At 56.8% G+C, this 23,303-nt stretch overlaps 1 protein-coding gene across 1 annotated transcript in view; it reads left to right on the top strand.

Annotated features, from left to right (window-relative positions):
- Positions 1 to 4,601: 4,601 nt before the first annotated feature.
- AGFG2 (ArfGAP with FG repeats 2) overlaps positions 4,602 to 23,303 on the top strand; it is a 29,431-nt gene continuing 10,729 nt past the window's right edge. Inside the window, exons 1-3 of the mRNA XM_029056131.2 lie at positions 4,602 to 4,870; positions 20,375 to 20,468; positions 22,548 to 22,663. Coding sequence (XP_028911964.1) covers positions 4,650 to 4,870; positions 20,375 to 20,468; positions 22,548 to 22,663 — 431 coding nt within the window. The 5' untranslated portion in view covers positions 4,602 to 4,649. The remainder of the gene's footprint in view (positions 4,871 to 20,374; positions 20,469 to 22,547; positions 22,664 to 23,303) is intronic.

Raw genomic sequence — 23,303 nt, forward strand, 5'->3', positions numbered from 1 at the left:
ACCAGGAGCCGGAAGGGGCCGCCTTCCTCGTCTCCCCGACCCCGGGACAGAGGAGGCGGCGGTGTCCGGGTGCGCCAGGATGGAGGCCCGGGGATGGGGGGCGCGGTGCGGCCTCTCAGGATGGTTGGGGTGTGGGCAGAAAGGGGAAGGGAAGCAGCGTGGCCTAGTGGGTAGAGCCCAAGCCTGGGAGTTAGGAGGTCCCGAGTTCTAATCCTGGTTCCGCCACATGTCTGCTGTGTGACCTTGGGTAAGTCACTTCCCAGCTCTGGGCCTTAGTTCCCTCTTCTGTAAAATGGGGATTAAGAGCGTGAATCCCAGTGTGGACAATTGCTCTCCGGCCGCTCGAAGCCGACCAGTTGGTCGGTCCACCGACCTCTCCTGGGGGAACGCTTAATAATAATTATAATAATGATAATAATTGTGGTAATTATTAAGTGCTTACTATGTGCCAGGCACTGTACTAAGCGCTGGGGTGGATACAAGCAAATTGGGTTGGATACAGTCCCCATCCCACATGGGGTTCACAATCTTAATCCCCATTTTACAGATGCAGTAACTCAGGCACAGGGAAGTAAAGTGACTTGCCCAAGGCCACACAGCAGACAAGTGGCAGAGCCGGGATTAGAACCCATGACCTGACTCCCAGGCCCGTGGTCTAGCCACTGTGCCAAGCTGCTTCCTCAGCCAGGGCTGGCTGGGATTGGGGCACAGGCACCCCCAACCATTCATTCAGTTTATTCAATCCTATTTATTGAGTGCTTACTGTGTACAGGGCATTTTATGAAGCATTTGGAAGAGGAGAATATAACAGTAAACAGATGCATTCCCTGCCCACAACAAGCTTACAGTCTAAGAGGGGAGAGACATGAATAGAAATAAATAATCGACGGTTACGGTCGTACGTGCTGTGGGGCTGGGACGGGAGTCGAATCAAGCGAACGAGTCAGGGCGACGCAGAAGGGAGTGGGAGAAGAGGAAAGGAGGACTAAGTCAGGGAAGGCCTCCTGGAGGAGGTGGACCGGCAATAAGGTCCTGAAGTAGGGGAGAGTCATTTTCAACGTTCATCCCTTCCCTGCCTGGCACTGCCAAGGTCACGGGGCTATTTATAGGCCAGGGCAGCGGCCTCGGAGGAGGTACGAGTGAGCGTGAGCAGAAAAGGCGGTTGTTGGTGATGGTGGGAGGGGTGTATTTGTGTGGCGAGGGCCGGGAGGGAGGAGAGGAGCTCCTGAAGGCTCCCCGACTGCTTGAGTGGGGTCCGGGCAGCTGCCCAAGGTGACTACTTCCCCAACCCCCTGGGGAGAGTGCCCCATTTTACGTAATGTGGAAATCTGAGGACGGACAAGGCCCGGACCTTCCCTTGAGGAGCTTTTGGTCTAATGGGGAAGGCAGGCCCGCTCAGAGGCAATACCCTACGCAGCTTCCTTAAAAGCGCGAATCGCAATAAAGTGTTTGAGAAGCGACCTGGGAAAGAGCCCGGGCCCGGGCCCGGGAGCCACCGGACCTGGGTTCTCATCCTGGCTCTGCCACTTGCCTGTTGGGTGACCTTGGGCAAGTCGCTTCACTTCTCTAGGCCTCAGTTTCCTCCAGTGTAAAATGGGCATTCGATGCCCGTTCTCCTTCACCTTAAACCGTGAGCCACATATGCGACAGGGACTATATCCGAGCTCATATCTTGTATCAGTTATTATCGTTATTGTTATTATTACCACTATTATGACTACTAATAGTCGATTGTATTTATTAAGCGCTTACTGTGTGCAGAGCGCTGTACTAAGCACTTGGGAGAGGACAAGAGAGCAATAAACAGACACATTCCCTGCCCCCAGCGAGCTTACAGTCTGGGGTGTGGGGGGAAGACAGACATTACTGTGAATAAATAAATTACAGATATGCACATAAGTGCTGTGGCGCTGGAGGGGTGAATAAAGGGAGCAAGTCAGGGTGACGCAGAAGGGAAGGGAAGAAAAGGAAAACAGGGCTTAATCAGGGAAGGCCACTTGGAGGAGATGGGTCTTCGATAAGACTCTGAAGGCGGGGAGTCACTGTCGGATATGAGGAGGGAGGTCGTTCCAGGCCAGAGGCAGGATGTAGGTGAGAAGTCGGCGGCGAAATAGATGAGATAATAATAAAAGACAGTCCGTAGGGAGAAATTGGTGTGGTGTGGTGAGGGGTCGGGGCGAGGTGGAGTGATTGGCTGAGTTGAATCACCCTGGGTCCAGGAGAATAGGAGTTTTTAGGTTCCGGGGGCAGGAATCACCCAAGCATTTATGTCCACAACCATAAATGATCGATTTATATTAACATCTGTCCGTCCGTCCCCCCACTCTAGACTGTAAGCTCGTTGCGGGCAGGGAACGTGTCTACCAACTCTGTTATACTGTCCTCTCCCAAGAGCTGGGTAGATACAAGCTAATCGGGTTGGGCACAGTCCCTGTCCGTCTTGGGACTCCTGGTCTTAATTCCCATTTTACAGATGAAGGAACTGGGACCCAGAGAAGAGGACTGACTTGCCCAGGGTCCCGCAGCAGACAAGTGGTGGAGCCGGGATTAGAACCCAGGTCCTTCTGACTCCATGGCCCGTACACTATCCATTAAGCCACGCGGCTTCTCAAGCGTCTCTGAGGTGATATCCCAGTCATGGTGGGAAGCAGCGGGGCCTAATGGATAGAGCCCGGGCTTGGAAGTCAGGATGAAGTGGGTTCTAATCCTGACCTTTGATGGGATGCTATTTTGGGGCACGAAACTGAGGTATTTTACCCCCACTTTACAGATGAGGGCCCTGAGGCCCAGAGAGAGTAAGTATTTGCCCAGAGTCATACAGAGCTAGGATTCGAATCTGTATCTTCCAACCTCATTGCTCTTTTCACTTGGGCCACTCTCGTTCTTCAGTTCTTTCCCGCTTTTGAATTTTACAGAAGTTTGTGGTGATAACCCTCTCCTTTTCCCTCTTTACCACCGGTGTCTGAGCAGTGCTCACCCTGAATAGCAAGGAGCCGGGAAATAACAGTAATAATAATGATAATTTGATAAACACTTACTAGGTGCTGAGCATTGTATGGCTTAGTGGCAAGAGTCCAGGCCTGGGAGTCAGAAGGTCATGGGTTCTAATTCCAGCTCCGCTTCTTGTCTGCTGTGTGACCTTGGGTAAGTCACTTCTCTGTGCCTCAGTGACCTCATCTGTAAAATGGGGGTGAAGACTGTGAGCCCCACGTGGGACCGAGACTGTGTCTGGCCCCATCAGCCTGTATCCAGCGCGTATTACAGTGCTTGGCACGTAGTAAGTGCTTCACAAACACCCCAATTATTATTACTAAGCGGAAACTTTTCACAGACAAGGAGGGGAAGAGGGTCTCCCGCTCACCTCCACTCAAGGAGGCAATTTCGCCACTGCCAGCGTCCTCTTCGAACAGATGGACAACCTTATTAATTCAGGAAGCGATTTCGGCCGCTTTGCCCAGAGTCATACAGAGCTAGGATTCGAATCTGTATCTTCCAACTTCATTGCTCTTTTCAGCCGCCGGGATGAGGACCGGTCTCCCATCAGGCGATAATAATAATGTTGATATTTGTTAAGCGCTTACTATGTGCAGAGCACTGTTCTAAGCGCTGGGGTAGATACAGGGTAATCAGGTTGTCCCACATGAGGCTCACAGTTAATCCCCATTTTACAGATGAGGTAACTGAGGCACAGTGAAGTGACCTGCCCACAGTCACCCAGCTGACAAGTGGCAGAGCCGGGATTCGAACTCATGACCTCTGACTCCCAAGCCCGTGCTCTTTCCACTGAGCCACGCTGCTAACTGACATAACACAATAAGGCTGTAAGCCCGTCAAAGGGCAGGGACTGTCTCTATCTGTTACCGATTTGTCCATTCCAAAGCGCTCAGTACAGTGCTCTGCACATAGTAAGCGCTCAATAAATACTATTGAATGATTATTATCCCGTTGGCGGGGGGGGGGGTCCTCCTCTCCTCACACCCAACGGCAGCAGGGACGTCGAGGCCCGCGGGGGGGGCGCCCGCGGCCGTTTGAATTTTGGCGGGAGCCGGGGAGGCGCGCGCCCCATGTGACTCCTCCCCCCGTCCTCGCGCCCGTCTGTCCCGCCCCCCCCGCCAGATCCACCAATCAGAACGGGGCCCCCGCCCGCCGGGCTGAGGGCGGGGCGAGGCGCGCGCCCGCCAGTCAGCGCCGACACGGGTCTCAGGGGGGAGGGGCGGGAAGAGGGAGGGGCCGCAGTGGCCGGCCAATCCGGGACCAGCAAAGGAGGGAGGGAGTGAGGCGAGGCGGAGGGGGCCGGCGGAAGACCAATCGGGGCGAAGAGGTGGAAGGCTGCCCCGCCCCGCCCCGTGGGCCTCCCAATCAGAGCTCGGGGGTGGACAAGGGGACCAATCGGAGCGCGGGGGCGGAGTCGGGAGGGGGAGGAGGGGAGGCGCGAGCGCGCATGCGCATGGACGGCCCGCCCCGGCGTCCTCCCAATCACAGTGCGGGGGTGGACGAGGGGACCAATCAGAGCGCGGGGGTGGAGTCGGGGGAGGGGGAGGAGGCGAGGCGCGAGCGCGCATGCGCGGCTGGCGGGTGCCGGGGAGCCGCCGCCGCTGAGGGGACCGTGTGAGGAGGCGGCGGCGGCGGCGGCGGCGGGAAGGGGGGGGATGATGATGGCGACCAAGAAAGGCCCGGGCCCCGGCGGGGGCGGAGCGGGCGGCAAGGCCGAGGCGGAGGCGGCGTCGGAGGTGTGGTGCCGCCGGGTGCGGGAGCTGGGCGGGAGCAGCCAGGCCGGGAACCGACACTGCTTCGAGTGCGCCCAGCGCGGCGTCACCTACGTGGACATCACCGTGGGCAGCTTCGTCTGCACCGCCTGCTCGGGCCTCCTGTGAGTGGCGCCGGCGGGGGCGGCCGGGAGGTGGGGAGGAGGGAGGCCTGGGGGGATGGGCAGGAGATCAAGGGGGAGAGGAGGTGCTGAGGGAGGCCTGGGGGGATGGACAGGGGGATCAAGAGGGAGAGGAGGTGCTAAGGGAGGCCTGGGGGGATGGACAGGGGGATCAAGGGGAGAGGAGGTGCTAAGGGAGGCCTGGGGGGATGGACGGGGGATCAAGGGGGAGAGGAGGTGCTAAGGGAGGCCTGGGGGGATGGACAAGGAGATCAAGGGGGAGAGGAGGTGCTAAGGGAGGCCTGGGGGGATGGACACGGGGATCAAGGGGGAGAGGAGGTGCTAAGGGAGGCCTGGGGGGATGGACAAGGAGATCAAGGGGGAGAGGAGGTGCTAAGGGAGGCTTGGGGGGATGGACAGGGGGATCAGGGGGAGAACAGGTGGTGAGGGAGACCCGGAGTGATGATCAGGGGGAGAGGAGGTGCTCAGGAGGGAGATCGGGGGTGGGAGGTCCTAGGAGAGAGGAGGTGCTCAGGAGGGGGGCCTGGGGTGATGGACAGGGGGATCAGGGGGAAGGGAGGTGCTCAGGAAGGAGGCCTGGGGGGGGAGGTCCTTGGGGAGAGGAGGTGCTTAGGAGGGTGGCCTGGGGTGATGAACAAGGGGATCAGGGGGAGAGAAGGTGCTGAGGGAGACCTGGGGTGATGGACGGGGGATCAGGGGGAGAGGAGGTGCTCAGGAGGGAGGCCTGGGGTGATGGACGGGGGATCAGGGGAGAGGAGGTGGTAAGGGAGACCTTGGGTGATGGACGGGGGATCAAGGGAGAGGAGGTGCTAAGGGAGACCTGGGGTGATGGACAAGGGGATCGGGGGAGAGGAGGTGCTCAGGAGAGAGCCCTGGGGTGGGAGGTCCTAGGGGAGAGGAGGTGCTAAGGAGGGAGGCCTGGGGTGGGAGATCCGGCGGGGGGAGAGGAGGTGCGAAGGAGGGAGACCTGGGCAGGTCGGGGGGTGGGGGTTGGGGGGGAGGTGCTAAGGCGCGAGACCTGGGGTGATGGACAAGGGGATGGGGCAGAGAGGAGGTGCCGAGGAGGGAGACCGGGGGTGATGGACAAGGAAATTGGGGGAGAAAAGCGCTGAGGAGGGACACCTGGGGTGAGGGATGAGGGGATCTGGTGGGAGAGAGAGGAAGTGCTGGACGAGGGAGACCTAATGGGAGGGGTGGGGAGAAGATGTTAAGAAGGGCGACCCAGCGGGTGTCTCCCCCTCTAGACTGATCAGCTCACTGTCGGCAGGGAAACCCGGTCTGTTTACTGCATTATATTGGAGGCCCCCCAAGCGCTCAGTACGGTTCTCTGCCCACAGTAAGCGCTCGATCGATACGATCGATTGAGGAGAGGGAGAGATCTGGAGGGAGAGAGAGGACGTGCTGGAGGAGGGAGACATAGTGGGAGGGATGAGGGGATGGCGGGGGCGGCGTGGAGAGGAGGGTGCAGGAGGAGGAATGAGGGGATTGTAGGGAGAGGAGTTGCTAAGGAGGGAGAACCTATGGGAGAGAGACAGAGAAGGCGATGGAGGAGGGGGACCCGGGGGAGGGATGAGGGGACCCGGAGGGAAGAGGCGCTGGAGCAGGGAGCTGGAGCGTCTACCAACTCCATTGTGACGTGTTCTCCCAAGCATTCAGAACAGTGCTGCGCACATAGTGGCCACTCAGTAAATACCATCGATTGCCCAGTCGAATTCTCCGCCCTCAGCGCAGCGGTACGCCACACCTTCCTTCACATGCTGACTGGCCCAACGAACCGTGACGGAGGCTCAGGGTTGAGGCAGTCAGACGGTGGTTGGGACTGAAGGCTCATTTTTAAAGGGTGCATCCTCCCCCATCTTCTTCCTTCTTTCCCTTCCTCCTTTTTTCCCTCCCTCTCTCTATCCCTCCTTCCTTCCCTCCACCCGCCACCTCATTTATCCTCCCTGGGAGAAGACAGAAGTGCGAGCCTCACCCTTCCCAGGTGAAGCATCTTGGCCAGGGCCAAACCACACATTCAGCCATTAACGCATTCGGTGTCGCCTGGTTTTCATCGAGGGCGTCGGAAGACGGGGCTGAGGATTTGGTCTTCCGACCCTAAGCCCGGTGCCGATCGAAACTCCCTCGCCAAGCCCCCCGTCCGGGCTGGCGGGGAGGGCGAGGGTTGTGAGACGCTCTCCCGGCCCCGCCGGGCAACCGGCCCACCTGGTCACCGTCTCCATCTCGGTTGCTGGGGGGAAAGGTCTTCCCACCGTTTTTGAAATCACGTCTCTTCCACGAGACCGTCCCTGCCTAGTCTCCCCACCCTATCTCGCCTACCAACCGCCCCTTCAACACTTCTGCAACCCCTAGCCGCCCCACCCGCGACAAGAATGCAGTAATAACCATGGTGATATTTGTTATGGATTTATTATAGGCCAAGCACTGTGGTGATAATAAGAATAATAATTGTTTTAAGCACTTATGTGCCAAGGACTGTTCTAAGCCCCCACCACCTCTGACAAGTATGCAGTAATAACCATTGTGGTGTTAAGGATTTACTCTATACCGAGCACTGTGGTAATAATAGTAATAACTGTGGTATTTGTTAAAGCGCTTACTATGTGCCAGGCACTGTTCTAAGCCCCACTATCTGTGGCAAGTATGCATAATCACCGTTGTGGTGTTTAAGGATTTACTCTATGCCAAGCACTGTGGTGGTAATAATAATAATTTTAGTATTTAAGGGCTTACTTTGTGCCAGGAATCGTAGTAGGCCCCACCAGCAATGCCAGTTATGCAGTAATTGGTGGCGTTTAAGGATTTACTATATGCCAAGCACTGTGGTAATAATGATAATAATTGTGGTATTTATTAAGCACTTATGTGCCAGGGACTGAACTAAGCACTGGCGTCGAAACAAGCAGATCAGGTTGGGCACAGTCCATGTCTCACATGGGGTTTACAGCCTTAATCCCCATTTTTCAGATGAGGGAACTGAGGCCTGGAGAAGTGAAATGGCTCGCTCCAGGTCACCCAGCGGGCAAGGTGTCAGAACTGGGATTAGAACCCAGATCCTCTGACACCCAGGCTCCTTCCACTAGGCCACGCTGATTCTTGTCAGTCTTTCGCTTCTTTCTCCCTGTTATTTATCTGTCTCCCACCTCTCCTCCCCAGCTCAATTGTAAGCTCTTTGAGGGCGGAGATCACGCCCACTGATCGTATCGTGCTCACCCAAGGGCTTAATTCAGCGCTCTGCAGACCGTAAGTGCTCAATCAGTAAGATGATCGATGGAGCGAGTGCTTAGGGACTGAGGGCGGAAAGGCAGGGAGGAGTCAGAACCGGCGATGTTCTGAGAGGAAATGAGCCGGGTGGAAAGAGAGAAGTAGCAGGCCAGGGGGATAGGGTAGAGGATTTCTAGCCCAGGATGGGGAGCTTTGTCAATCGATTGTATTCATTGAGCACTTACCGTGTGCAGAGCACTGTACTAAGCGCTTGGGAGAGTCAAAAGAACAATATAACAGATGCATTCCCTGCCCGCAGTCTAGTGGGGGGAGAGAGACATTCGTAGAAATAAAGAAATGACAGATACGGACGTAAGTGCCGTGGGCCGAGAGGGGGAAGTGAATGAAGGGAGCGAGTCAGGGTGACGCAGAAGGGAGTGGGAGAAGAGGAGAGGAGGGCTTAGTCAGGGAAGGCCTCTTGGAGGAGATGGGCCTTCGATGAGGCTTTGAAGCGGGGAGAGTCACTGTTGGATTTGAGGAGGGAGAGTGCTCCAGGCCAGAGGCAGGATGCGGGCGAGAGGTCGGTGGCGAGAGAGCCCGGATCGAGGTACGGTGAGGTTTAAATCCTTTTAAAGGGGAAATAGGCATATCCGTTCCATCCCTAGCTTAGGGAGTGGAAGGCAATCTGCTACAAGTCAAAACTCACTTGCGCTGGGCAGCAACGGCACGAGCCGAGGACTGAGGCTCCAGCTGAAGAAGGCAGCGGTCGATCGTTTCCGTGGTTTTGCCAAGAAAACTCTATGGCTGCACTACCGGAGGGATTGCAGATGGAGGTGGGGCGTTCTGGGAGAGATGTGTCCGGGGCGTCGCCATGGGTCGGACGTAACTCGACGGCAATAAAACGAAGGGGGACAACTTAAGTGTGTAAAAGGGGCTCGTGTAGGAAAACATTCGGGGAGTGGCCGAGGCTCTCTTGGAAGAAAGGCAGGAGCTCCGTCAAGCCCAGATGCTGCTGGTTTCAGGTTCCATCCTCCCCCAGTAATAATAATAATAATGACGGTATTTAAGTGGTTACTATGTGCCAGGCATTCTATTAAGCGCTGGGGTAGATACAAGGTAATCAGGTGGGGCACAGTCCCTGCCCCATATAGGGTTCCCCATCTTAATCCCCATTTTGCAGATGAGGTAGCTGAGGCCCAGAGAAGTGATTTGCTTAAAGCGTCGCAGCGGACAAGTGGCAGAGGCAGGATTAGAACCCATGACCTTCTGACGCCCAGGCACGGACTCTAGCCGTTTTGCCGCTCCCGCCAGCAGAAGCCGGGCCGCCCCTCGACCCGGCCCGTCAAAGCTGGGGTTGGGGCGGTGCCCCCGGGGGCCCGGGCCAGCGGGTTAGGTAACTGACTGCTCCTGCTCCAAAATAGCTCTCAGCCGGAGGGAAGCGGCGGATCTGGGGCGTTCTACAAACCCGATTTCTCCGGCCGGAACAGCCGCGTGTCAGAAACCCCGGCGACCCTCACAGATCGCCCTTCTTAAGGGCAGGGAACGGGTCTGCCAAGTCTCTGGGCTAGGCGTCTTCCAATCGTTTAGGACAGTGCTCCGCACAGACGAAGCGCTCAATAAACCCCGCTGATGGATCGGTGGGTCGTGGGGGAGGGCTCCCCGTCCCCCCCGCTGCCTCCCCCGGGTGACCGACCAAGCCTTCGGCCGAGGAGGGAGAGATGGGGTCCCAACGGGGCCGGGGGTCTGTGGTTCTGAAGAGTCACGGCAGAGAGCCAGGCTGAGACCACCCTCGTCCCCCCCATTTCTCAATCAATCCATCGATGGTATTAATCGAGCGCTTGCTGTGTGCAGAGCACTGGATGAAGCACTTTGGGAAAGCAAAGTCCAATAGAGTCACTAGACCGGATCCCTGCCCACAGGGAGCTTACCGACTGCTCTTTTATTATATTTATTTAAGGTATTTGTTAAGCACTTCCTACGGGCCAGCCACTGTACTTAAGCGCTGCAGAAGATCCAAGCTAATCAGGTCGGGCCCATTAGCCCACTTGGGGCTCGCAGTCTTCATCCCCATTTTCCAGATGAGGGAACTGAGGCCCAGAGAAGTGAAGGGCCTTGCCCGAGGTCCCACAGCAGTCAAACGGCGGAGCCGGGATTAGAACCCAGATCCTTGCGACTCCCGGGCCCAACTCTGCCAGGCCGCGCCGCTTCTCGACTGTTAGGTTCAAGCGAGCAGGGAGAAGGGGAAGGAGGGAGAAGGGGAGGGTGCAGGACGCATTCAGTCGTATTTATTGAGCGCTTACTGCGTGCAGAGCATTGACTTAAGCGCTTGGGAAAGTACGATAGAACGATAAACAGTGACGTTCCCCACCCACAACGAGCTCACAGTCTAGAGGGCTCACCAGAGAGGACTTCCTGGAATCGATGGGCTTTGGGTGAGGCGATCAGCCAAGGGAAAGCTTGCCAGGCCGGCCGAAAGGAGGGCATTTGATGGGTAGATGGGAGGAAATTTGGACTGCGGTGACGTGACCGGCCAGGAGACCAGGCTAAGGTTAGGACACGGGTGCCTGGGGGGCGGCGGGGAGGACAGCGGCAGGATTTCGAGGGGAGGCCCAGTTGGGTGTGAAGCATAGAGAAGCAGTATGGCGGAGTGGAGAGAGCCCGGACCTGGGAGTCAGAAGGACCTGGATTCTAGTCCTGCCTCCGTCCTTGCCTGCAGTGTGGCCTTGGTCAAGTCACATCACTTCTCTATGACCTCATCTAGAAAATGGGGATTGAGCCTGGGAGCCCCATGTGGAACAGGGACTGTGTCGCTCAGTACAATGCCTAGCACAGTGTAAGGTCTTCACGAAAACCACAATTACTATTATTATTAAGACGTCAGAAATCAGGTTTGCCTGAGCTGAGAGTTGCCGACCTCGGAGGCTGGCAGTAGCAGGTCCCAGGGAGAAAGTCAAGGCCAAGAGGCCCTCCCTGATCCAGCCTTCATTTTCCCCTTCTCCCCCTCCCTTCTCCGTCGTCCTTGCTCTTGGGTCAGTCGGTTAATCGATCAAGGACTGTGCTAAGCACTTGGGAGAGGACAACACGACAGAATTAGCGGTTATGTCCCTTGCCTACAATAATGACCATAATGGTATTTGTTAAGCGCTTCCTATGTGCCGAGCACCGTTCTACGTGCCGGGGTAGATAGAAAGTAATCAGGTTGTCCCACGTGGGGCTCACAGTCCCATTTTACAGAACAGGTAACTAAGGCCCAGAGAAGTGAAGTTGATAAGTGGCGGAGCCGGGATTGGAACCCACGACCTCTGACTCCCAAGCCTGCGCGCTCTCCACTAAGCCACGCTATTTCTCATGAGCTCCTAATGAGCTTAGATGGGGAAACAGACATTTATAGGAATTAGAGAAGTAACATGGCCTAAAGGATAGAGCCCGGCCATGGGCATCAGAAGGACCTGGATTCTCGTCACTTGTCCGCTGTGTGACCTTGGACAAGTCACTTCACTCCTCTCTCCCTCAGTTCCCTCCTCTGTAAAATCGGGATTAAGACCGTGCGCCCCTCGTGGGACAGGAACCGTGTCCAACCCGATTATCTTGTATCTATTCCAGCGCTTAGAATAGTGCCTGGCACAAAGTAAGTGCTTACCAAATACCATAAATAAGTAATTTATAATATGTGACTTAGAGATATTACAAGCCACCCCACCCTCAGCCCCAGAGCCCTTCTGTCCATAGGAAGCAGCGTGGCCTAATGGCTAGAACCCGGGCTTGGGTGTCCGAAGGTTATGGTTCTAATCCCGTCTGCTGGATGACCTTGGGTCAGTCATTTCCCTTCTCTGGGCCTCAGTCCCCTCATCTTTAACATGGCGGATTAAGACCGCGAGCCCTATGTGGGACAGGGGACCGTGTCGAACCCGATTATCTTGTATCTACCCCAGTGCTTAGAACAGTGATTGGCACATAGTAAGCGCTTAACAAATGCCATTATTAGCATTGTTAATATCTGTCTTTCCCTCTAGATTCTAAGTTTCTTGTGGGCAGGGAATGTCACTGCCAACTCTGTTGTATTGGACTCTCCCCGGCGTTTAGTCCTGTACTCTGCTCACAGTAAACGCTCAATAAATAGCACTGATTGAAATGTGGGGAGGCGGAGAGAAGTATCCCCGGCTCCAGTGGAGCAGATTTCAGGGTCCCGTGTGCAGCCCGGCCCGGGGGGCCGGTTAGGGGGAGGAAGAGTCAGCCAAAGCAGCGGGACGACTCGAACCGGCTCCTCTGGCGGGGCGGAGAGGGGGGATCTGGGAGGGGACCTGGACCGGTCGCGGAGATCGGAGGAAAGACTGACCCCCCGTCGCCCAAGCCGGCTCCACCAGAGCCCGGAGAATCAAGCGAGAGAAACAGAGGCAGAGCGTGTTCGTGCCTGTGCGTGCGTCCGTTAAGCAATACCCTGAATATGTGGTGCCTGTGCCTACCAGGAGGGAGAGAGACTGTATACTCGCGCATGGACTGCCTGCTTGCCCCTGAATACTTAATAATAATAATCAAATTGGCATTTAAGCGCTTACTATGTGCCAAGCACTGTTCTGAGCGCTGGGGTAGATACAAGGTAACCGAGTTGTCCCGCCTGGGGCTCATAGTCCTCATCCCCATTTGACAGATGAGGGAAGTGAGGCCCAGAGAAGTGAAGTGGCTTGCCCAGGGTTACCCAGCTGACAAGTAGCAGAGCGGGGATTAGAACCCACGTCCTCTGACTCCCAAGCCCAGGCTCTTTCCACTGAGCCGTGCTACTTGTGCCTACACGTGTGTGTTTGTGTGTCCGTGTGTGTGCTGCCTCCTCCCGAATGTCAGTGCTTGGGCTTAGCGTGTGTGCGTTTGTGTGTATGTGAGCACACCCACGCATGTATATGCGTGTGCTGTCTGACCCTGAATGTTTGTGTCTGTGCCTTCTGGGTGTGCGTGTGTGTGTGTTTGTGAGTTGCCTGCTCCTGAACGTCTACGTGCCCGGGCCTCCCAGGGCCCGCGGAGCGGCCGTCTCCGAGGGCACGTTTCTGAGCGTGTGCGTGTCCGCGGCCCCCGGACACGGACCCACGTGTAGCAGATCCCCCGGCGGGTCAGCAGAGAGGCTGCAGACTCCCCCGGCTCCACCCCGCGCTCCCAAACCGCCCCGAACCCGGCCCCACCTCGGACGTTGAAAGCTCTCTACGTCGACCTATCCCCAGTCCGACCCCCACGTCCAGAGAGATTCCCAATGTGTTGCACACAGAAAGTGCTGAATAAATACTATTATTATTATTTTTTTTTAAAAAAAGATTTCTGGACTGCAGCACAGATGAGCCACTGAGGCCCAGGGTAGTGAAATAATCATTATGGTACATTTTTCACAGTGCTGTGAAAACAGTTAACGCCTAATAAGTATTACTGCCGCCAGTATCAAGCGGGAGGGCAGAATTGGAGGAACGTTACTGGGTTTTTTAAAAATGGTATTTTTTAAGCGTTTACTGTGTGCCAGGCACTGGGGTAGATAGAAGTTAATCAGGCAGGTCACAGTTCCTGTCCCAAACGGGGTTCACAGACTTCATCCCCATTTTACAGATGAGGTAACTGAGGCCCAGAGAAGTGAAACGACCTGCCTAAGGTCACCCAGCAGGCAAACGGAGGAGCCGGAATTAGAACCCAGGTCCTCGCGACCCCCAGCCCCGGCGTCTATCCACTGGGCCACCCTGCTTCTCTCCTTCCCTCCGCCGGGAAGTGTGGGGAGACACGCCGAGGGGAATGGGGAAGGGCCCCGGTGAAGGGTGAGCAAATCTTCCCGGAACCCGGGGTCCGACCCCCCGGCTTGTCAGGCAGGGGTTCTGCCCTCCCCACATTGGGGATCTGATCGGGTAACCGGGTCACCCCCCTTCTGTCCTGCTGAGAAACGTGATAATTGGAATAATAATAATAATTATGGTATCTGTTAAGCGCTTTCTGTGCGCCAAGCACTTTTCTGGGCACTGGAATAGATAAAAAGCTAATCAGGCTGGAAAGAGTCCCTGTCCCCACACGGAACTCACACTCTTCATTCCCATTTTCCGGATGAGGCCCGGAGAAGTTCAGCGACTTGCCCGCGGTCACACGGCAGACGTGCCTGGCACCTAGTAAGCACTTAACAAATACCGTAAATTAGTAATATTTTCATTATGGGATGGAGCAGGGATTAGAACCCAGGTCCTTCTGACTCCCGGGCCCCGGGCTCTATCCACTAGGCCATGCTGCTTCTCACTTGATCTGCCGCCGTCTCCCCGCTTCCTCTCCAGGGTGAGCTCGGAGGTTTGACAGAGAACGAGACAGAAAACCCGCTTTTTGGTTTGAAAACGCAACCCTTCCCCTTCTCTTTTTTTTTTGAATGGTATTTGTTAAGCGATTACTATTCGCCAGGCACTGTACTAAGCGCTGGGGTAGATAGAAGCTAATGAGGTTGGACACAGACCCTGTCCCGCCTGAGGCTCGCGGTTTTCATCCCCGTTTTACAGAAGAGGGAACCGAGGCCCAGAGAAGTGAAGCGACTGGCTCCAGGTCACCCGGCGGACAGGTGGCGGAGCCGGGACTGGAACCCGGGTCCTTCCGACGCCCGGGCCCGGGCGCTAGCCCTTCGGCCACGCTGCCAGCCCTCTCCCTTCTTCCGTCCCCTTCCTCCCCCACCGTCAGAGAGGGGCGTGAGCCTCGGGCTCTTCGAGGCTTCCTCTCTCAGCGCATCCTGTGGTCGAGGGAGGAGGAAGGGGCGGAAACTCGAGTTAGCTTTGTTTTCATCTCGCGCTGTCGTTCAGACTCCGGCGACCCTGTGGCCAGAACCAGGCACTCTACTAAGCGCTGCGGCTGATAGAAGCCAATCGAGGTGAACGCAGTCCCTGGCCCGCAGGGGACTCGCAGTCTTCATCCCCCTTTTCCGGATGAGGTCACCGAGGCACCGAGAGGCCAAGTGACTGGCCCAAGGCCACACAGCAGGCAAGTGGCAGAGCCGGGAATAGAACCCGTGACCGTCTGATTGGCCACTACGCCATGCTGCGTCCCCTTCTAGACTGTGAGCTCGCTGGGGGCAGGGAATATGCCTGATGTTATAGTGTGCTCTCCCAAGCGCTTAGTACAGTGCTTTGCGCTCAGTAAGCGCTCAATAAATACCAGTGAATGGATGAATGAACCTCAAGTGACAATACATCTTTTTTTTGTGTGTGTGTGTGTGTGTGTGTGTGTTTTGGTATTTGTTAAGCGCTTCTTATGTGCCGCTGTTCTGCCACTCGTCAGCTGTGTGGCTTCGGGCAAGTCACTTAACTTCTCTGGGCCTCAGTTCCCTCATCTGTAAAATGGGGCTGAAGTCTGTGAGCCCAACTTGACTCTGATCACCTTATATCTACCCCAGCGCTTAGAACAGTGCTTTGCACATAGTAAGCACTTAAATGCCGTTTTTATTGTTATTATTATTAAGTGCTGGGGTTGTTATAAATCAATCAGGTCAGGCACAGTCCCTGTCCCGCGTAGGAGGTAAGAGAACAGGGATTGACTCCCCATGCCATCACTCCCCGCCCTTTAAAGCCTTATTGAAAGCCCACCTCCTCCAGGAGGCCTTCCCTGCCTAAGCCCCCGACCCTTTCCTCTTCTCCCACTCCCTTCTGCGTCACCCCGACTTGCTCCCTTTATTTATCCCCCATCCCATCCCCACTTTTGTCCTTATCCGTCATTTATTTTATGTCTGTTAATGTCCGTCTCCCCCGCCTCTAGACTGGAAGCTCATTGCGGGCAGGGAATGTGTCCGTTGATTGTTCTGGCGTCCTCTCCCGAGCGCTTAATGCAGTGCTCGGCACACAGTAAGAGCTCAATAAGTACGACTGAACGAATGATTAAAAATGGAGGGTTGACCCGGGGGCTCGGAGCGGTCGAGGAGGGGCTCGGACCCCCGGGTGAGAGGACAGACTCGGTCTCTCCGCTCCCCCCGGACGGGAGCTCGCAGGACAGATTTTACAGAAGCCCCCCACCCCCCGCCCCCAGAGAGATGAACCCGGGAGGCAGCAAAGAGCCCCAGGGACGAACGAGTTCAGGGCCAAAGAGTTGGCATGGGAGAGGAAATTTGGAGGGACGGGGCGGGGGGGTGAAACCGGTCAGTCACTGTTGAGCGGGTCCGGTTTCCTGGTCTGGGAAGAATGGCTGCTTTTTTACGAGGCGGAGGAATGAGGAGGTGGGGAGGGGTTTCACCGCTCCCGAGGAGTCGGTTTGGGAAGTTAATAACTGTGGACTTTCCTTAAGCGCTCACTATATGCTGCCAAGCACTGTGGTAAGCGCTGGAGTAGATACAAGATGACCAGGTCCCACGTGGGGCTCACGGTGTAAGTAGGAGGGGAGGACGGGGAGTGAACCCCCATTTTGCAGTTGAGGGAGCCGAGGCACTGGGAATAGTAGTAATTATGGTATTTGTTATTATTAATAATAATCATATTTATTGAGCCCTTACTGTGTGTAAGACACTGTACTAAGCCCTTGGGAGAGTACAATATAGCATCAGACATAATCCCCGCCCATAAAGAGCTCACAATCTAGAGGGGGAGACAGACATTAATTCAAATAGATGAATAAGTAAATAAATTACAGATATATACCTAGCTGTTAACATTTGTTAAGCACTCGCTATGGACCGGGCACTCTACTAAGCGCCGGAGTGGAGGCAAGCGAATGGGGTTGGCCACAGTCCCCGTCCCACGTGGGGCTCACGGTCTCGATCCCCAGTTTACAGATGAGATAACCGAGACCCAGAGACATCATAATAATAACAATGTTGGTATTTGTTAAGCGCTTACTATGTGCAGAGCACTGTTCTAAGCGCTGGGGTAGATCCGGGGTCATCAGATTGTCCCACGTCAGGCTCACAGTTCATCCCCATTTTCCAGATGAGGTAACTGAGGCACAGAGAAGTGAAGTGACTTGCCCACAGTCACACAGCTGACACGTGGCAGAGCCGGGAGTCGAACCCATGACCTCTGACTCCGAAGCCCGGGCTCTTTCCACTGAGCCACGGTGAAGTGACTTGCCCGAGGCCCCACCGCAGACAAGCGACGCAGCCGGGGATGAGAACCCGGGTCTTCGGACTCCCAGGCTCTTTCCACTAGGCCACACCGCTCCTCGAGAGCAAACCCCCGCAGACGGAACAGTTGTTATTCCAAGTTCATCGGGACTGAGACCCTCCCTCTCCGACAGGCTCCACTCCTCCTCCCCTTCCTCCTCCTCCCCTGCCTCCTCCTCCCCTGCCTCCTCCTCCCCTGCCTCCTCCTCCCCTTTTTCCTTCTCCTCTTCCTCCTCCCCGCCTCGGTTGTAGGGGGTGTCTGGGTGGGGCTCCATCTGTTCCTTCCTCCCGGCCCTTCCCCTTCACGGAACGATAAGCGAGACGGGCTTCCGCTCTTCCTTCTCTGGGCTTCACCTCCTGGTGACGCGGAAAATGCCGGAGACTGTCCCTATCTCTAACTTATTTCTTTCTATCAATGCCTGTCTCCCCCTCTAGCCTCTAAGCTCATTGTGGGCAGGGAATGGGTCTGCTGACTGTTGGACTGCCCTCTCCCAGGCACTTAGTACAGTGCTCTGCCACAGTAAGCGCTCGATAAATACTTTGGTTTATTCCCCAGTGCTCTCCAGTAGTAAATACTGGACTACCGTGAACTACCTTGTTCTGAAACGCAAAGGACCCGAATGAAGGCCAGATGAAGTCTCCCCCCTGCCTCTCTTAGACTGAAAGCTTCCCCCAGCCTGAAAGCTTCCTCTACTAGCCTGAAATCTCCCCCTTTAGACCGCCAGCTCTGTTGCTTTGTCCCCTCCCGTGCGCTTAATACAAGGCCCTGCCCCCAGTGAGCATTCAGTAAGCGATAACTGTGGTATTTGGTAAGCGCTTCCTTTGTGCCAAGCATCGCACTGAGCACTGACAAGAAGACAAGATCATCTGGTCTCACATGGGGCTCGCAGCCTGAGGAGGGAGCCCAGGTTTTGAATCCCCATTTTGCAGACGAGGGAACTGAGGCCCGGAGCCGTGAAGTGACTTGCCCAAGGTCTCACAGCAGACAAGTGGCAGAGCCGGGATTAGAACCCAGGTCCTCCTGACTCCAGGCCCGGCCTCCCTCCACTAGGCCTCGCTGCTTCCCTGATAGATGAATACTGTCGATTGACCGTTACCCGTCCTCCCCCCGGCTCCCAGGGTCCTTCTGCTTCGGGGTCACGTAAGCGGGGTTCCCCTGGCGGAGGGGAGAGGTTGACCTATGGGCAGTGTGCCCCGTGGCCCAGACTGCCAAGTGCCAGAGAGACCACCTGCCCGGTGCCAGAGCGGGTCCAAACTCCCGCTAAATATCTTGGCTCTCTGCCCCGGGGCGAGGCCCAGCCCCTTTCCCCCGACCCCCCTACCCAGAGGTGGACCCTAGGCCTGGACACGAGGCTTCTCAACCTCAACCCGTGCCACTCTGCCCCAGGCCTTCCACCCGCGGAAGCATCAGTGACACGTTTGGGACCTCCGAGAAGCCGCGTGGCGTAGCGGCTAGAGCTTGGGCCTGGCAGTCAGAAGGACCTGGGTTCTAATCCCCGCTCCGCCACTTGTCTGCCGAGGGACCTCAGACAAGTCGCTTCATTTCTCTGGCCCTCCGTGACCTCATCTGTAAAGTGGGGATGAAGACTGGCAGCCCCCATGTGGGACAGGGACTGTGTCCGACCCTACTGGCTTGTATCCACCTCCTCCCAGCGCTTAGTACGGTGTCTGGAGCGTAGTAAGTGCTTAACTGATACCGAGAAAAGGAGCGGGCCGGTGGGTCCCGAGTTCCGGTCCCTGGGTCGAGCCTCGTCCCCGGGATCGGAAGCAGAGGCTGAGGGGGAACAGCGAGCCGAGCGGAGGCCTGCCGTCACGGGGGGTACCCGGCCCGGGAGAGCTGGAGGTTGTGGGAGAGAAGGGGCGGAGGAGGTGGTGGGGGTCCCCGGCGACGTCCCCCACACCCACAGTCCATCGTGGCTCCCTGTGGGAGGTGGGAGCCCAGCAAGCCCCCTCTCGCGTCCCTCTCCCTTGCCCAGGGAATTTATTCTTTTCCTTTAATGTCTGTCTCCCCCTAACTAGACTGTAAGCTTGTTGTGGGCAGGGAATGTGCCTGTTCATTGTTCCACTGGACTCTCCCAAGTGCTTAGTACAATGCTCTGTACACAGGAAGCGCCCAAAAAATATGATCGAATGAATAAATGAATGAGTGAAAGGGGGAGTCGGCCTCTCCAGGCAGCTGAAAGCATCTTCCTTGGCGGAAGCTCAGACCCGCATGGTGGTTTGTCAGTCCGCCCCCGTCTCACCGCCCGTCTCCCCTCGGCCGTTATCAACCCTCACCAAGCAGCCTGTTGCCCTCCAGACCACCTGGGCGCTGACACCGAGTGTGTCTGCCCCACCCTCAAAAACGTTCCCAAATTCCATTTAGTCGAGGTTGAATCCTCCTCCCTCTCCTCGATTTTGCAATGTGTTTTCAGGCCGTCGGTGGCCTGGCAGGGAAGAAAGTCCACTTGGACCCTGTCCGCTGGCCCCCTCTCCGTCCAACCAGATGCCCTGGCCGACGCTGGAAGGACTTGAGCCGGGAGGGCGCGGCATCTGCCGTCCCCATCTCCCGTCCTCTGTCCTCGCCCGTCCCCCCCGAATCGGGGAACCTCACCCCAGCCCATCTCAGCCTTCCCTCCAGTGGAGCTGACGGTCTAGAGCGGGAGAGGGACATTCAGTGAGCGGTGTTTATTGAGCGCCGAGTGCAGAGCACTGGACTGAACGCTTAGGAGAGGACAGTACAACAGAGTGGGTAGCCATGCTCCCTGCCCACAAAGAGCTGACAGGCCCTGGTCAGCTGGGAGTGTGTTAGAGGGACGGAGATGAGGCTTTCCAGCAGCCCTAAGGACTTTTTCACCCCCAAGTCGGGGCACCCTTTCGGGAGGGTGGTAGGGAGCGGCCCCCCAAGCCGGGGCGGGCCCGTGGAGCCCCCGCCGTCTGACACAGGGCCGCGCTCCCCCCGCCACGGCTCCGTGGCTGGCTTCCGTGGATCCCCGTTTGCTTCCGACAGACTGAGGTCATAAGATGTCCCTGGCTCTGTCCGTCTTTCCCCAGCCTCTCCCTCCCGTCTCCCGCTTTCCCCAAAACGGGAAGCGGCAGCAGGAGACCGAGGGAGGGGAGGGGGCTTGGTCGGAATGAATTCAGGGTGTTCTTTTTTCCTCCTCCATCCCCGCTCCCAACTCTTCCGTGCTCACCACGATGGACCCCTCTCCCTCTCACCTGCCCAGGAGAGGCCTGAACCCCCCACACCGCGTCAAGTCTATCTCCATGACGACCTTCACCGAGCCGGAGGTGCTCTTCCTTCAGTCCCGCGGGAACGAGGTGAGTGGGGCTGGGTGGGTGTGTTTCCAAGCGGGAAGTCGTGTTGGTCATCCCTTTTGGGGATGGGGGGAGCAAGGGGGCCCCCGCATAGGTTGGGACGTATTTGACGTTGGCCATGTGCCTCTGTAGCCGACGTCGGCTCTTCGGGCGGGAGAGGGTAGAGCCTAGGGCGCGCCCTCATCTCGCTGCCTTTTGGAAGTTAAGGAGGCGGGCCGACAGGGGTGGGGAGGGGCTGGGAGGGACCCCTCCTTAGGGACAGAACTTGAGAAGCAGCATGACGTAGTGGATAGAGCCCGGGCCTGGGAGCCAGAAGGTTCTGGATTCTAATCCTGGCTCCATCCCTTGTCCGCTGGGTGGCCTTGGGCAAGTCAGTTCACTTCTTTGGGCCTCAGTTGCCTCACCTGTAAAAGGGAGATCCAGAATGCGAGCCCCACGTGGGACATGAACTATGTCCGACCTGATTACTTTGTATCTACCCGAGCGCTTAGAACGGTGCCTGGCACGTAGTGAGCCCTTAATAAATACCATAGAAAAAAAAGGGGGGGGGGCAGGGAGGGAGGAGGCGGGCCCAGATCCAGAATGGGAGAAGGGAAATTCTCTGCCCAGGTGGAGCGAGACCCAGGCTGAATGAGCCGACCAGCGCAAGCAGGGATCGTGGGAATTCAGCGTCTTTTCCGGGTCGAGGACCTAGGGGGCCGTCCCCAAGACCCCGCCCCCTCCACCCTGGGCTCACCCCTCCACCTGCCTCCTTCCTCACTGAGGGGAAGGTGTGGGAGGGAGTGGTCCGGTTCATCCCCCATCCCCTCAGCTCATTCCGCAGAAACAAGGTTCTCACTCCTGGAGCCAGGGAACGCCGCTCTGCCCCTCCCCCTCCCCCATTCCCACCCCCCAGCCCCAATGGGTTATCGAGAAGATCAAGTGGAGGCACGTTTGGGCCTCGGAAATTTTGTTCTCTGGGCAGTGGGGTACCTACGCCCCCGGGGCAGGCAGACCGGAGAGAATGGGGTTCGGGCGGAGGGGATAAACACCAGGCCTCACCACTCTGAAATGGTAATAATAATTATTAGGGTATTTGTTAAGCGCTTACTATGTGCCAGGCAGTGTTCTAAGCACTGGGGTGGATACAAAATAAGCAGGTTGAACACAGTCCCTGTTGCACATAGAGCTCACAGTCTTCATACGTACATAAATACATAAACACAATAAATACATACATAAATACAATTGTATGAATTCATTCCCATTTTACAAAAGGAAGTGAGGCACAGAGAAGGTAAGTGACTTGCCCAAGGTCACAGAGCGGACAAGTGGCGGAGCTGGGATTAGAAGCTTTGATCTTCTGACTCCCAGGCGGGAGCTCTACCCACTACGCCATGCCGCTTCACAGCATGGAAGGGACAGGGGGTCAAAGAGTTGGGGTCACGTAGGGATTTGCTTTCGGTGCCCTGCCAAGTCTTCCTCCAAGCCTCCCGGCCAGCTAGACCCGGGTAACTGAGTGGATTCCGCGGGAGCGTGTGCATCCACTCACCCGGAACCCATTGGCAGACAGCAGGGCACCCGGGCCAGTCGAAGAATGCGCGTTCCGTGATCCGGTCTGGGCCGCCCGGGAGGGAAGGCTCGGCCCCCAGAGCCGGGAGCAGAGCCGGGGGCAGCTGGGGCTCGGAAGCCTCCTTGCCCGGGGCCGGTTCAGCACCGGAAGGAAAGGCCCATCTCTCCGAGCTGCCAGGAGGACGGAGGGGGCAGAGCACAGGTGAAGGGTGGGCAGAGATTGACCCCAGCAAGGCCAAGATTTCTCACCCAGCCTCCACCCTCGTCTCCTCCCATTCCTGTGGACAGTGACCCCGCTGACCGAACTACCTCAGACCAGCCTGGGCCGGGTCTCGCCCCGGCTGGTGAAGGGAGCGGGGCCAGGCCGAGGATTCTGGCTCCCGAGACTGAGTCCCCCGCCCTCCCCGGCTGGCACCGGCCCGACTCCCCAGGCCCCTGAGGGATGGGGCGGTGCCTGTTCCCGCTCGCCCGGCCTGTCCCCTCCAGCTCCCCGCCTCCCTCAGTGTCTCCCCGCATCTGTCCCCCATCCAGGTGTGTAGGAAGATCTGGCTGGGCCTGTTCGACGCTAGAACCTCCATAGTCCCAGACTCCAGAGACCCGCAGAAAGTGAAAGAATTCCTCCAGGAGAAATACGAGAAGAAGCGCTGGTAACCGGGGAGGGGCAAGTGGGCTCGGGAACTGCCTTCCCGGAGATGTCCGTCGCGCCGGGAGTCTTTCCCAGCCTCTGTTTCTCTCTTCCTTTGCCTTCTCTCCCTTCTGTTCTTGTCTTCTCTTCCCCCACCCCCACCATACTTGCCTCTCCTCTTCCCTCCTCTCTTCGTGCCGAGCGCTGTACTAAGCACTTGGGAGAGAACAATAAACAGACCCATTTTCTTCCCGTTATGAAGTCACTTCGCCGCTCCGGGCCTTGGTTTCCTCATCCGTAAAGTGGGCATTTCATACCCGTTGTCTCTCTTGCTTAGATTTGTGAGCCCCACGTGGGACGGGCTGTGTCCACCCTGATGATGATGTATCTATTCCAACTCTTAGGACAGTGCTTGGCACATAGCAAGTGCTTAATAAATTCCACAATTCTAAGTATTATAGCAGTAGCAGCCGTGGGATTTCAATCCTTCAGTGGTCCTCTAAGCTGTAAGCTCGTTGTGGGCAGGGAATGTGTCTGTTGTTGTATCGTACTTTCCCAAGCGCTTAGTACAGTGCTCGGCACACTAAGCTCAATAAATATGATCGAATGAATGTTTATTGAGCGCTTACAGTTTGCAGAGCACTCTGCTATGCGCTTGGGAG

The sequence above is a fragment of the Ornithorhynchus anatinus genome, chromosome X5 (genome assembly GCF_004115215.2).
Source record: "Ornithorhynchus anatinus isolate Pmale09 chromosome X5, mOrnAna1.pri.v4, whole genome shotgun sequence".
Lineage (NCBI taxonomy): Eukaryota > Metazoa > Chordata > Mammalia > Monotremata > Ornithorhynchidae > Ornithorhynchus > Ornithorhynchus anatinus.